The sequence below is a fragment of the Orbicella franksi genome, chromosome 12 (genome assembly GCF_964199315.1).
Source record: "Orbicella franksi chromosome 12, jaOrbFran1.1, whole genome shotgun sequence".
Lineage (NCBI taxonomy): Eukaryota > Metazoa > Cnidaria > Anthozoa > Scleractinia > Merulinidae > Orbicella > Orbicella franksi.
Genome location: NC_138156.1, coordinates 12,261,012 through 12,276,261, shown reverse-complemented (window position 1 = coordinate 12,276,261; position 15,250 = coordinate 12,261,012). Strand labels below are relative to the sequence as shown.

At 38.6% G+C, this 15,250-nt stretch overlaps 1 protein-coding gene across 1 annotated transcript; it reads left to right on the top strand.

The window, feature by feature from the left end:
- Positions 1-3,869: 3,869 nt before the first annotated feature.
- On the top strand, positions 3,870-13,860 carry LOC145463131 (uncharacterized). Its single transcript, XM_081446848.1, has 12 exons — positions 3,870-3,934; positions 4,030-4,090; positions 5,109-5,225; positions 6,483-6,531; positions 6,730-6,848; positions 7,074-7,128; positions 7,622-7,737; positions 8,766-8,834; positions 8,945-9,020; positions 10,630-11,220; positions 12,717-12,934; positions 13,430-13,860. The coding sequence occupies exons 1-12, from the start codon at positions 3,921-3,923 to the stop codon at positions 13,454-13,456; spliced, it is 1,512 nt and encodes a 503-aa protein (XP_081302974.1). The 5' UTR covers positions 3,870-3,920; the 3' UTR covers positions 13,457-13,860.
- Positions 13,861-15,250: the final 1,390 nt, after the last annotated feature.

The following is a 15,250-nucleotide window of genomic DNA, read 5'->3' as shown; positions in this document are numbered from 1 at the left end:
TCAGAAACAATGTCGGCAACGAACTTTAACAAGTTCTTTTCATCAATTGCAAAGAATCTATGCAGCGTCTTCAAAGACCATACCTTGCCAAGAATTTTAGCCCCCAGAGTTAACAATGACTTTACTCTGCAAGAAGTTAGCGCCAGTTTCGTGCGCCATGAGCTGTCAGAGCAAAAATCATCCAAAGCTACCGGGCTTGACAAAATCCCCGCAAAACTCCTCAAAGACGCATCCTCTGTAATAGCCAAGCCAATCACTTATCTCATAAACCTCACAATTTGGTCTGGTGAAATCCCATCTCAGTGGAAGGAGGCTAAAGTAACTCCCATTTTTAAGGCAGGAAAAAAGGATGACGAGAACAACTATCGTCCGATTTCAGTTCTCCCCCTCGTTTCCAAGGTCATGGAACGTGCGGTCCAAGTTCAACTGTTAGCATTTTTTGAGGTTAACAAAGTTCTATCGGTATATCAATCCGGCTTCCGTAAGAAGCATTCTACCGAAACCGCGGTTGTCCACTTGGTTGATCATATATTAGAACACATGGACAAACAACAGTTGACTGGCGCTGCCTTTATTGACTTAAAAAAGGCTTTCGATCTTGTTGACCACAAATGTCTCCTTCACAAGCTAGAGCACTATGGAGTTAGAGGGCACAGTCTCGGCTGGTTCAGAAACTATCTCACCACCCGCTCGCAGCGAGTTCAATATGGAAAGGAGTTATCATCCAGCCTTCCTCTCGACTTCGGTGTTCCTCAGGGTTCCTTGTTGGGGCCTCTATTATTTGTGATACACATAAACGATTTGCCTCAATGTTTACTGCACTCGTCGATTAGCATGTATGCGGATGACACTGTTATCTATTATTCTGGATCTGAGGTTAGCAACATCAGGGAAAATTTACAAGAAGACCTCAACCGTGTTGAGCAGTGGTTGGTGAACAGTAAGCTAATACTAAACCAGAGCAAAACCAAAGGGTTACTCTTTGGAACAAGGCAACTGCTGCAAACCACCTCAGACTTTGTCCTGCAGATTCAAAGCAAGGACATAGAGAGAGTGACGAAGTTCACTTACCTTGGGACTATGCTCGATGAACAGCTTCACTGGAAAGAGCATATAGACACTACTTGTAAAAAAGTTAATAAGCGTCTAGGACTTCTAGCACGCATACGATCTTGCCTCACTCTTAAAGCAGCGAAGTGTGTCTACAATACCCTTATTGAGCCAATCTTAAGTTATACTGACACTGCTTGGGGTGAACTGTCTGTTGGCTCCAGCAAAAGTCTGCAGCGGTTGCAAAACCGTGCTGCCCGTATCATTCTCAAGCGTGACTCTTCTAGAGATACTTTTAATGTTTTAGGGTGGACTGACTTAGAAACAAACCGTAAAATCCACAAATATGTTTTAGTTTTTAAATGTTTGCATAACTTAGTTCCTCAGTATTTAAGTAACTATTTCATTAGGAACTACAATGTACATGGTTGCAACACTCGAAGGAAGGCTGACCTCCATCTACCCAAACCCAAACTTAGCCTTGGCAAACGTACTTTTAGATTTTCTGGCACAGCCCTTTTTAATTCACTACCTTGTAAAATCCAACAAGCCGTATCACTCTCCTCTTTTAAAAATCTTGTTAAAGCCCATTTTATTTATAGCATCTAATTTATGATATCTATTTTTTTCCCTACCAGTTCATGCTTGTAACTCGTTTCAATTTTTTAAACTCTTTTTATATAACTATTTCAACTACTAGGCATTAGTTTTTTTTTAACTCTATTTTTATAACTATTTTAAACTATTAGACATTTTATATTTTTAGAAATTGTATTTAGCAGGGCCCCTCTGGATACCAGCCACTGTGCTGAATGGGCCACCCTGCATAAATAAAGTTTCACCTACCTAACCTAGCTGCCTGCCGCTAAGGAACTAAGGCACTAGGACGCTATGGCCCTATGGCGCTAAGGTGTAAACTTTAATGTTTGTTTAATTAATTAATTTCAATTAATTAATTAGTCTAGAGGCAAGGAAGTAGTGGGGGTGGGGTGGCAAAGATACATGTGTACTCTACGTACAACACATTCCATCGCCGTCACTTAGTTTTGAATATCGCAAAGCTATATATTTGTTTCAGGTACCCCCTTGCTCTCCTTGTGGTACCATTCTCCTTAGAACAAAACTAATTTGCTCTAAACGCATGCGTAGATTAGTTAGCGTTCATGGCTTCTATATTAGGTGAAGGATACATTGCATACGGAATCACGCACAAATGTTGAGTAGCTTTCCTTATGGTAGAACTCAACATGTAAGACGCATGCGTTCTAGCATCGTTGGTGTTAGACACTATCTTTCCATGCATTATTTTATGTCATGTCATGTGACCAAGGACGGCAGTTGTTTTTCAGGTAGCGCTAATTGTCCCTTTTTATTGCAAAAGTGAAACATTACTGTGGCTGCGTAGCTTTTAGAATTACACAAAGGTCGGTTCAACAAATATCATCAGCTGTTTTCAATCTACAATAGTGTGCTTGTCAGGGTTCAAATGTATTGCTTTTCCTTAGCGGCTTGTTTATTTCTTGCCTTAATTGTGTCTGTAAGAGAGACCAAAAAGTTCCCAAGTTAGTGGCTTTAATACTACCCAAATTGTAAATTTGTAACAAAGGAAACCAGGAAAATGCTCAAATATTGCTGCAGACTCCGTGGCACCTAATGAAAACGCAAATTAATTTAATCAGTCTTTGAGGAGACTCATTCATATCGGCCAAGTAGTGCTGTTTATCTTCAATACTTTTCGTTGAAATGCTTCTCAGCCATCAACATCGTTTTGTGTTAATTTTGAATTGTTTTATTGTTAACAACAAAGGTGGCAACAGAAAAAGAAAGTGGTATTTTGTGACTATCTGATAATTAAATTAGTTCTTGTTCATCGGTAAAAATTTGCATTTTTAGTAAAACAACATTGTTTCTGTTCCGTTTCTTCATTACAACATCAGATATTTAACTTTCCTTCATTTATCTCCAAAAAACACAGGACATCTTCCGTATGTTTTGGAGAAAACAAGGGTTTCATATTACATGCCTTTGCGAGGAAAACAAAAGTATCAAGTTACAAAGTTGGCGTGAAGAGCTAAATTGTCAAGTTTGCTGCTTCAACGTATTATTGAATTTAAAATGAACGAAAATCAACGTAAACCACTAGTAGTAATTAATTTGTGCGTAATTTTTGGACCTTGAATGAAAATACAACCTCGAGACATACACACTGCAAAGGGGAAAAGCCCTAGCAGACTACCATGGTAGACACAAACCGGAAGTGAACCGAGCAGGGGTGAGTACTTATGGGACTACCGTGCCAGAGCTATCAATTGCGCTCTGCACTACCTGAGATTGTCTCACTAGTTGACTGTGTAAGTACTCGTTTTATACAGATCCGGATGTGTACTAGACCCTGTGAAATCTCTATTTGATTCTTTCTTGTTAATCTGCAATCTCTTAAACCTAGGCACAGTTTTGGGGTTCTTTATCTATTGTTTCGTTTGGCCAATTACTTTGAAATTAAAGCTTTTCCTGCCGTTCTTGAAAACTTTCGTTGCTTCAGATTAACTTTTCCCGGTCTTCTTTCCGCGTCAACCAACTGCCACTGAGCCTCCGAAGATGAAACAAGGTTCAGGTTTGGAGCTGTTTGGAAGATATCTCTCGCAAAAGGGAGCCTGGGCAGCGTACATGATCACCGGTTTTGGTCAACTTTTAGGTCAACTCTGTATTGTGACCCGCACGTGAAGCGACGAGCGACAAATAAAAGTTCTCAGACTTACTCCCGCCGAGGATGACCGTTTCCTGACCGTTACATGATGGGGAAACCCACGGCTTGGTAGCCGTGTTTGAAATGACGTGCAGTATTTCTCGTCATAGAAAACATCATAAACATGGCCGAAGAAAGGTATGAAAATGATATATTTTGAGCTCATAAATTCCATTTACTGTACGTCTATGAACATGACTTTGCTCAAATCATATGCTTGTCTCTTGTTTTAGTGGCGGAGCGAGTTGGTGGGGAACGTGGGGCTCAGAATTCATCTCGAGTGTTCGCGAAAAGGTGAGCTGAAATGTCGCACAAATCTAAGCTTAAGCGTTTTATTTGGAGGACAGTTTGCGCATGTAAAGCTCTGTAAAGCCTATCCACGCTTGAAGGATTTATTTCCAATCTATAAATATAAAAAGTGACTTGTAAAATGTCAGTTTCGGGAGCCTCATTACATATTTTCCAGTAGCACTGACTGGGTCAAAATAATTAAGCTTAAACGTGTCCAAAAGCTACATATCCTGTCAGATACGAGTTAATGAATAATAACTTGTTAGATACTAATCAGTTCAATTTACCATTATACGCTTCAGTGCGTGGTATTGCTGTATTTACATATTATTTTTAACTTGTTCCCTTTTGTATTAAGCTTGATACAGTCACCGTGGTACCTCGATTCAACGAAGGGCCAGAGAACTGGCAAAATATGTTCGCCAGTCATGTCGTTGTATCGAGGTTCTTTTCCATATATTTCACTGTTACTGGGGTGAAGAATATCGTTCGTTATACCGAAGACTTCGTTATGTAGAGGTTCGTTAAATCGAGGTTTCACACGTCATGTAAAGTGGAAAACATGTCAGCAAAAATATATTTCCTTCTCATTTTGTGACCAACAATTTTCTAAGAGCTGATTAAGATGATACAGCTCTATCACATATTTGAAAAACTTTTAATGTGATAAGCCTAGGACATATCCTGTTTCAAATAAATCAAGACTACAGCTTGCTTACACGTACATTTTGAACATGAACGGTTGTACAATTTAGATTGGGAAATGAATTAAAACCTTACAACAGGTATAGTCTCAATGATACATGACCTGCCCCTCATGAAAGTATAAAAGCTGCATGCAACAAATTTGTAGCGCAGTCTAAATCAGCACTAAGGCACATCTAAGAACCTTCTGTTTCAGTCCAGGGTGTAACAATTTTGTAAACTGCAGTTAACTTTATATTTCCACACAATATTTATTCTCAGGGCTGCCAGGGTACAATTCAAAGATTGACACCTTTAATTTTCTTAATTTTACCAGTCTTCAGAGGCTATGTCCATGGTAAAACAAGATCTTGCTGAGTTTGTGAGTACCATTCAGCAAGACACGTCAACTGTGGTAGCTGATACTGCTACTGCCGTCAAGGAAAGCCTTAAGGTACATGTATAGTACAACACCTTTTAATTTTCTGTCTTGTCAACTAGTTAGTGCAAGAGCAATATGCAAAGCATGACGTGATTTGTTTCTTTATAAATTTGTCACATCCTCTTAGGCAGCTAAACAAAATGAAATGTTTAGTTGGATAATAAATCCCTTATTTGATGGTTTTGCTTCCAGGCATTTCAGTAACATCTTTGTTCTTGTATTTTTCCTCTTCCATACAATGCTTGGTGAGGAATGCCAAACATGCATGCATGCAAATTTTACTTGTATATGTGTAAAGCCATCAATATTTAACAATTAGATTATGAGCTTGAGATGTCTATTGTATGATACATGTAGTTGACGAGGGTGCAGCATGAGTCAACTATCATGCATAGAAATCGAGAGTGAATAATCTTATTGTTTTACATGTAGTATCAACCTACCAGTCATTCAAAACTGAAGCGGAAGCAAGCGTACTCTGCTATGCTACATGTACTCACTATCTACAACAGAAGAGAAAGTGAGTAGCATAGCTAATCAGAGAACTGTATTTGTGATAGAATACTATTAGATTTATACTAATTAACAATTAGATTATGAGCTCAAGATTTCTATGAAATAAGAAATTGAGAAATCATAGAAGTTGAGAGTGAATAATCTAATTGTTTTTGGTAGAATTCTAACTGAAATTTCCATCAAATGATGATTCCAATTATTTCTGGTCTCAGTATTAAATAAACTTCACGCTAAATAGGGAATTGGCACAGACTGAATTAATTGTCAATTTGACATTTGGAGCTGTGTATGCACACTTACCATTTTCTTTCAAAAATTTTGAGTTTTTTTAATTCAAGAAACCGTAAACACCCTCCTTTTAGTCTTCTCAGGAATTTTGTTTCTAAATTCATCTTTCAAAACTTTGGAGAAATGAGGAAACGTTGCAATTTTGTTGACCACACCAAGCCACTGCAAACTAATTGCTAATAGTGTGCAATGGCTCAGCCAATCAGATTACAGCATTTGCATTAGTATACTAGTAGAATTCTACTAATATCAGATATAATTTGTTTGTAAAACTACCTATAAAGCTTGGCGAGAAATATCATGCAAATTTATGTAAATATTATCTGAAAATGATTCTTTTGAAGAAAACTTCAGTTGACAGAGATCCCAGATTTCCGTAACTCTTACATTTAGCTTAAGTGACTGATATTTGTGGTTACGTTTGATGTGCAATGTGTGGTTAGCGTTATTGGTCTTGCTTACCAGGTAGAGGAGGAGGAGGAACAGGAAGGGACCTCGGCATATTTTAAACAAGGTATAAGTATTATTCTGAAATCCTTTTCAACCACAGTTGTATAGCAAGCAGCTATTTAACATGTAAGCAGTTGCCCCAGGTGATTAGATTGCTTTATCTCCAGGAACTGTATGTGTCTAAGTTTTCATATATTGATATGCTGATAACTACTAGAACTGACAGATTAATAACACTGTCTTCTTCTTTTTCACCCTTAAGGTGTGTCCAAATTTCTTGGGACTCTGTCAACCAGCTTAAGAGAGAACATCTCCCATGTAGCCACTGCTGCTGTAGGTGTCACCTCTGATGGTCCTGAGCTGGTCTTTGACAGAATGCAGGTACTTGTTCATACCAATATTCTCTATTTGTCATTGAATTTTTTATTATGAGCGTAAGTCAACTTCCTCCAAGGTGGGCATGCACAGGACTGCTGGTGTATTATCTAAGTGTCTAACTTAGTGCCAGGCAGAACAGGCAATTAACAAACAAGTAAAGTTGTAACATATCCCTTGCCCTATATCTTATTTCAGTGATTTAATGCTGCTTTCAAATTCTTTTGAAAGGCACATCTTCATGAAATTCAGACAGACCCAGCCACATTTTGTTCAGAACCAGATGGTACGTATTACTATTTTTTAAAATACCTTTTAATTAACACTTTTAATGTGTATAAAGGCTTGCACTTGTACTGAAAAATCAATTCACTTAATAGTTAATATCACTCATAAGACAAACACACAATTGGCTCTACATATAAATAATGTTCATCTTGTTGACACTACTTTTGTTTCTTGGAGCTCTGTTTATCTCTTACCTTAAAAATGTACCTCTTTTCCCAGATATGTCTTTTGATCAGAAAGAAGCCTCTAGAGGCAAATGTAAAACCATTAGTTTCATTGATCTGTAAAGTAGTCGTGAGGGTTTGCATTACTGGCTTAACATTGTAAACCGATTTAGAAACAGAGAATAAAATGCAATGAGTGATAGGAATAATCTTTCAAAACGTCAACTAAACAGTTAGATGTACTACAGAGAGAAAATTTGATGGATATGTTTAAATTTCTATTGATGAGTTTTCACTGAATTCAATTTTGCACTGCACTCTCGTTAGGTCATCTAGCTATGTATGAAGAATGGTGTAAAACTTTTGACCCTGAACAACACAAGGGAGAAATATCTGAGTTGCTGGTTAATGTGCCAGAGATCAGGGCTCTCTATGCAAAACTGGTGGGTATATGTACATTGTTTTTCTACAATGATACATTGTTGTGTGTTAGTGTTATTCTTTTGGAAAATTTGTCCTGCTTCCTATGCACTGGTGTTTGTATTGAGAGAGGTGCATTGAAGGCCAAGACAGACTCACTGTGTCATATTCATGGGCAAGTCACTTTGCTCTCACAGTACCTACCTTCCAAAGTTCCAAACTGTCACCAAGTTTAACCTGATATCCTGTGAAATGAAGTCACTGACCTGATATGGCAGGATTTCTGGCCAAATGTGTGCATGGTAAATATCTACAACCCTGGCCTAAACATCATGTGACAGTCATGAAAATTAAGAGAGAAAATGCACTTCATTAAATAAATTCTGAATCCACCTCTTAAAAAAAGGTTGGCAATGTTGTTTCAGTAAACCATTCTTTTGTTCCCCCTTCCCCAAGCAATGTTGAGTCTGACAAAACTGACTTCAATGCCTGACATTGACATTGCATCAGGGGGGAGGGGGAGGGGGAAAATACATCATTTTTACAGGTTATTAACTTTATGTCCTAAGAGTTCTGGCCAGGGTTGCAACCCTGGTCAAAACATCGTGGGACAGACTCATCAAAATCTGCCTGGTATGCTGCCAAAGTGTATCAGAAAGGTACAATTATAATATTATTAGGTACATGTATAAATACTAGTGATAACTTGAAGTTGTGACATTGATGGGTTTACACTTTTTGTGCAATTCCAGAAAATATCCATACTCTTCCCACAGAAGGCATTGGAATTTTCTGGGGGTGGCGGGGGGAGGGGGGAAGGGGGAAGGGGGGGTTAGGGGGTTCTGTAAGACCAAAAAAATTAAATTAAAGAAATGTAAACAGCTTAATTAGAATTTCCAGAGGGGTGGGGGTTCTTGGAAAAAATCCCTTGCATGGAGGAGGTATGGAAGATGTTTTCTGCAATTGCACATTGTGTATTGACTGGTATTGGTATTAACAATTTGCAATAATTACTTCAGCTGATTGAGCTGTCATAATTAATTTTCTGCAGGTTCCTAGTGCTGTTACCCATGTTCTATTTTGGCAGAGATATTTCTACAAAGTACATCAACTTCAACAGGTATATATTCTCTAGTTAATTTCTAGTGCAACAGTCAATTCATGCATGTAAGAGACACCTGCCAGTGCATTTTACTTTTGTTTCACTTAATAACATCATTTGTCCAACAGGAAGAAAAGAAGAGAGCAGCACTTGTTGCAAGGGCAAACCAAGCCCAAGACGAGGATCTAGGATGGGGTGATGAAGGTTGGTGCACTCAGAAAGAATCTTTCCTTATTATTTGGGTAAATAGGTTTAATCCTTTCTGTTAATACATTTAGTTAAATTTTGTCTTGATTTAAAGCACTTCTTCTTTGATAACAAGTTTTACATGTATGTCATGTAGTTTTACTGCAACCATTATCACACCTCATTATTGAGGACAGTGCAGTGTAATATTTGTGCTTCCTGCTGGAAATGCATTGATCCACCAGGCAGGGCTCGAAATTGCGACTCACTGGTCGCCAATGCGACCAAAAATTGAGCACTGGCGACTGAATTTTCAGAACTGGTCGCCAGCTGGCAACTCGCGTTTTGTCCGATAACTAAAGAAAACCACGACACAACTTTTGTTTTTAAATAAATCTTTATATTAGGAAATCAATTGGATATGGTGGCTGGTATACAACTCACCCTTCCGTCCCCAGTAAAATAATGTCTGAATATTGCAAGATAATCGAAAAAATTGAATGTATTTTGACACGTTGATACTGCGTTCACGGTGCGCCATATTGTTTCAGCGGCTTCTTCCGAAACTGGGATCGCAGGCGCACTTGAACACCATGTGCTTTTCATTTGCCGTGAAAATGGTGACAGATACCAATCACTTGAAGGAATTACGTGAGATTTTACGAGCGGGAAATGAAGATTCAGCCAAAAGGTGAATCCAAAAGCAAGTCGAAAATAAAGAACGGCATTTCAAAGAAGTAGCAAAGGGAAAATACACAAGGACCCGTGTTTGTCTCGCAATGAAAACCACAGACTTAAAACGTTTTATGCTTCACTTCATTTAAAATGACTGTGGAGACAACCTTCGGACCAGAGACATATCACCTGAGAACAACGGTAGCTTTATAACTAAGTGTTACTCGTGTTGTTTCTAATTGTTTTCGCTCTTCAATTGTGACTTTTCTTGCATGCAAAGTAATGTATAAAATCGTGTTCTTGTGTAAGTTATATATAAAATAAGTTGGCGACCAAAATTTACAATCTGGCGACCAAAATTTTTCCGTTAGTCGCCAGCTGGCTCCCGAATGAAAAATTTAATTTCGAGCCCTGCCAGGTAACAGTAATTTTCATTGTCCTCTTGAATGTATAATTTCATACAAAGATGGGCACAAAATAATCGCTAGTTTCTAAAGAAACTGTTGTGCTTAAATATTATTGGTAACAAGTGTACATGTAGTTCTCACCTTGAAACCAGAATGTCAAGCTGATATGGTTGCCTGTTCTCAAAACGGTGAGATAGATTATGTCTGGGCTTTTCACGCACTAAGCTCTTACATTTGGTGCTTCTGTGTGTAGTAAACACCAGAGACATGATACCCAACTTGCTGAAATTTTTCATAATACGCCAGGTGGCTTCAGGTACGTGGCATGTGATCACATGCTTACATCAGTCATGGGGGGAATTGGATAGTCAGCAGGAGGGTGGGGGAGTGACCTTTCCTATTTACAGCTTTTTAACCCCACCCACACTCTCTCATCTGCTTTTTGACCTATTCAAGTTCACTTTACTACTTTATCCTGCATGCTTAGTACCTTGTTTGTGAGACAAAGTTTTGTCAGGTAATGAATTAGCTTGTTTGGTTCTTAGATTTGTGGGATATTGAAGAGATAGACGTGGACAGTCAACTGATGAGTAAACATGCCACAAATGAAGACAGCAAGGATCCCATTACTAATAAGACTCAAGTGACAAAGACTGGGCAACAAGAACCAGGGAAAGAAAAATCTAATGAAGTCACGGCAGCGATAAAGGAGCAAGGTATTCAGCCAGCTGTCTCTTTTGAGAAACAAGAGAAACAAGAAAAGCCAGTTATCATGGCACCAGTTAGTAGTCACCTGAGTATAAGTGAGAAGGTGAGCAAAGGGGAAAGCTCAGAGGTGAAAGAGCAGCAACCATCGCAGGAGACTTTTATTCAGGAACCAGCTGAGTTACCAACGAAGAAAACGGAACAAGCCTCACAACATCAACCAAATAATAAAGAAATGGAAAAATCTGGTGACCACCAGGACCCTTCACTAGCTGAGCAATCAAAAGAATTAGCAGAAGATTCAGCAGGTGACAAAACAGCTATTGCAGAGCTTCAAACTTCACACAAGCGTGAAAACAGCAGTGGCTCTGTGGACAGTTCATGGTCTAAACTAAGTGAAGAAGAACTCAAGGCTAATGGAGATAAAGAAGGTACATTGTTTATAATGTTGCATAGGCATGATGGACCTTTCAGTTTATATTGATTGCAGTGCACATCCAATAAATGGGGGTGCTCAACAACAAGGCAATTAGAAATACAATATTTACTTGCTATTTCTGTGGTGTACATGTATATGATGGAAGAACAACATTTACACAGCACAACTACCAAAATTTACATAGGTCTGCACTTCACAACTCAGTCAGGGCTCGAGGCTAGCTTTTAAGATCTTTTAAAACACTGGTCTTCTGGCTAGTTACATGACAGATTTTATTAGCTAATTAAAATAATTTTTGACGAGCCAATAATTATTTTGTTTTTTTTGGCATGCCTCCTACAGCCTGGGATTGAAACTCTTAAGAAGTATGGGTTATTGATCAAGTGTGAGGTCAAGATGGCTGGATATTGGCCAAGTTCTTTTTTTTCGTGTTTATGGACCGAGACGGAGTCGAGGTCCATAAACACGCAAAAAATGAACGAGGTCAATATCCAGCCATCTTGCCTGAACAAGCTTGGTCAATAAAGGATTTATTATATGGCTTTCAGGGAAATTTTTTGTGGGACACGGTGGGTAGTCCCGAGTGGGCAAGATAGCTCCATCTTACCCGCTCAGGTAGCCAATCACAGCGCAGGATTTGACTCATCTTGCCCGCTCACAGAGCTAGCCATATAATAACTCTCGTTATTGGAGAGCTTGAATTTTATAAATTTTAGATTACCACCCTTTCCGCCTATGTTCAGATTTCTAGTTGCTTTTGAAACTGCAGTCAACAACTATGCCAAGCCTGAATTTTGTCAAACACAGTAGGAAAAGCTGTTTTTCACTAACCAAAGAAGCTAGTAGGGAGACAAAACCTGTCAAGCAAATCTGAATATTTACTAGTCTTTGACTAGTTTGTTACATGTACTTTTAGACTTGAGCCCTGTTGATCTTGCAGATTTTGGAGCTTTTCCGTGACATTACTTCTCCTCTGTAATTAATCTGAGAATGTGAAACATGCCTAATCACAGGAAAAAATTCAACAAAAGTTAGATATTTCTTGGCAACAAAACCTGCAAAGAACACTTTTCATGTTGCTTGTGATAGACGTGTGCAAAATGTGCGCTACATTTAAATTAAAATATTTTATTTTATTTTATTTTATTTTCATCAAAACTTGAGTATATGAATAGTGTTATTTCTCTTATTATTATCATTATTATTGTTGTTGTTGTTGTTGTTGTTGTTGTTATTATTGTCATATTATGATAATAATGAAAGTCTGCCGTTTAAACTCTAACCGGGCGTGTGTCCACTAATTTTAGAAAGTCGATGATGGCATGAGCTTGTGAATTAGTATTTTAGGATCTCATGATATTTTTATTTTCATCAAAATTTTAGTCTACGATAGTGGAATGTGTGAAGATCTGTAAATAGGTTTTCTGAGGAGATTTTAATAAAGTTCTTGTTATTATCAATATAAGTTGACAATCCGTTTTCTTGTAGCTGGTTCAAAAGAGATTCGCACTGGGTCTGGTAACAGCTCTACTTCATCTGGCAGTGGTGTACTGGTACCTAGCGTGGACGACAAAGACGTGGACTGGGATGATGACGATGATGATTTAGACTTAAACGAGGACATGGACGAGGAGGAGGTCAAGAAGATCATGCAAAGTATGGCGGCGAAAAAACAGAGTGGAGATGATGGCACTGGAGATGCGGATGTGAGTCACTGAATTCAAAATGTTGAATTTGTAATTTTTATGGGTGCACCGATGCGCACATGTTCGTTCGATTAACTGGGCCTTGTCGTTATACTGTATCTATAACCTTTACTAAACTCAATAAAAAGGTGAATTTTGCGAATTTCCAAACGCAAACGCTTCCCCCAGAAGTTCCGATTAACAAACAGATTCCATGTTTCCGTACGTCTGTTCAGTAATAGATCACAGAAGACAGATGCTTGTTACTACATTTTGACGTGATCTGTGATCTGTTACCGAACAGACGCACGGCAACATGGAATCTACTTGGTTTATATAAGAAAACAACAACAACAAAAACGTTGTTAATGACGCCATCTATGCCGTCGTCTGTCCTCCAATAGATCATAAGTAGGAACCAATCAAAATACAAGAATAATTCGTCATATTATATAATTAAGAATAAATATTAATTTCAGGACTAATTATTGACCTAACATTTATTTTTTTAAACAGGACGATGACTGGGAAAACTGGGACTAGCCAAGGATAAGAACAAAACAGAAGTTAGAGAATAGTTGACAGGGGAAATATGGCCTGACCATTGTGGAATAGAAAATACACATTTAAATCTTTACTGAAATTTTTTCAACAACGTTTCTGAAACAATATTTTATATGCAACTGAAGATTATTTGATAGACAAAGTTAAGACAGGGTTTGCTGTGGTTATACATGTGCTCGAGAATGCTTGCCTTTGTTTCATTTAATCTATTTTTTTGCGATAGGGGAGTGGGGGGAGGGTGGGAGGGTGAGGGAGGAAAATTAGACCCCCCCCCCCCCAAAAAAAAAATACATATCGTGAAATTGTTACGGCAAAAAAGATACGTAAAAATTAGTCTTTAACTGTAAGGAGTTATGAATTATTAAAAGTTATTTCCTGCAAAATGCTTTCAGTGGATGCTGTTTGATCTCTCATGTTGTTCGCCAAACATCGCATATATACCACTTCCCAGTCTACTTTCAAGGTGTCTTGGTAGTGACCAGACCTGTGTGTGGGAACCCGCCTAAAAGACCACTGATAGCGGGCAGGTTCTTGTCCAGTCCTGATCGAGAACACCTGAAAAATCCCTTACGTTAGAACAGCAACAACAAATTATAAAAGCAACAGCAAAAACCTTTAAAGGCACCCTGCAGAAGCGATGACGGATTATAATCGGGTACAACTGTAAAGTATTCCGTTCTTTAAGCCCTGGTCAAACGGCGCACGACAGTCGATGATCGTCGTTGCACGCGCTTCCGTTTGACATCAGCTATATAGACAATAGCCTCCATTTGGCGCGAAAATATGCCAGGATATTTGTCCGTGGTCATTATCTGTTCCGAGAAGCGAACAGTTTTCCGAGAGCGTAGCTCGAGGAAATCTGTGAGCTTTGAGGAACAGAAATGTCCAAGGACAAATATCCGAGCATATTTTTGCGCCAAATGGAGGCCATTGTGTTCATTATCCTTCAAATCTTTTTCGCAACACCGGCAGTTTTGAAAATTGGGGAATATTCTCGATTATTCCCCAGTTTTAGCTGGGGAATATTCGGTCACGTGACGTGTTTAGACCAATCGCGCGCGAGCGAAAATATTTCGTGGATTATAACATGTACTACACATCACGTGGCTGAATATTCCCCAGCTAAAATTCTAATTTTAAAACAACATCAAATCTTCAAAATTTCCTATTTCCATAAATTTTACTAATCCTTTGAGAAAAACTATTTATCCCCAAATATACCCAAAAATCACCAAAAAATTTACAAAACAGCCCAAAACGTAGTCTCCTCCGCAGCCGTTTTTTGGGATGTCACGCAACGCTCCCCCCAAAGAAACGGCTGCTCATATCCGAACCACATTCTTTTCCTTTTGTGTTTGTGGTTTGTTTGCGCTCCGTTGAACAGACCAATCACATAATAGCAAAGTGTGAATGACGTAAGCTTTCGCGCGGAAGGTCTACGGTGCGAACACGCGAGGAATTTCTGGCTTTTGTTTCACGCCGCACGTCGCCAAAAATAGGCGGTGTTCGCAGGTTACGATCATGACGGACGAAAAAAATTGTAAATGAAAGTCCTAAGTACAAGTGCTTCATGTGCTCATCGCTATGTTCAGCTATAAATGAGACGATATATATTTTCTCGAAATATCAAATTGTAAGCGTCAATCAAGGGCCAAACGCTTCCTACAGATTGTAATCAGGCCGGAAAGAGCGGCATTCAGAACTCGATGTCAACAAATCGAGCGAAGCTACTTGATTTCCTGGTTCCTTTATTAAGTTAAAATAGATATCTTC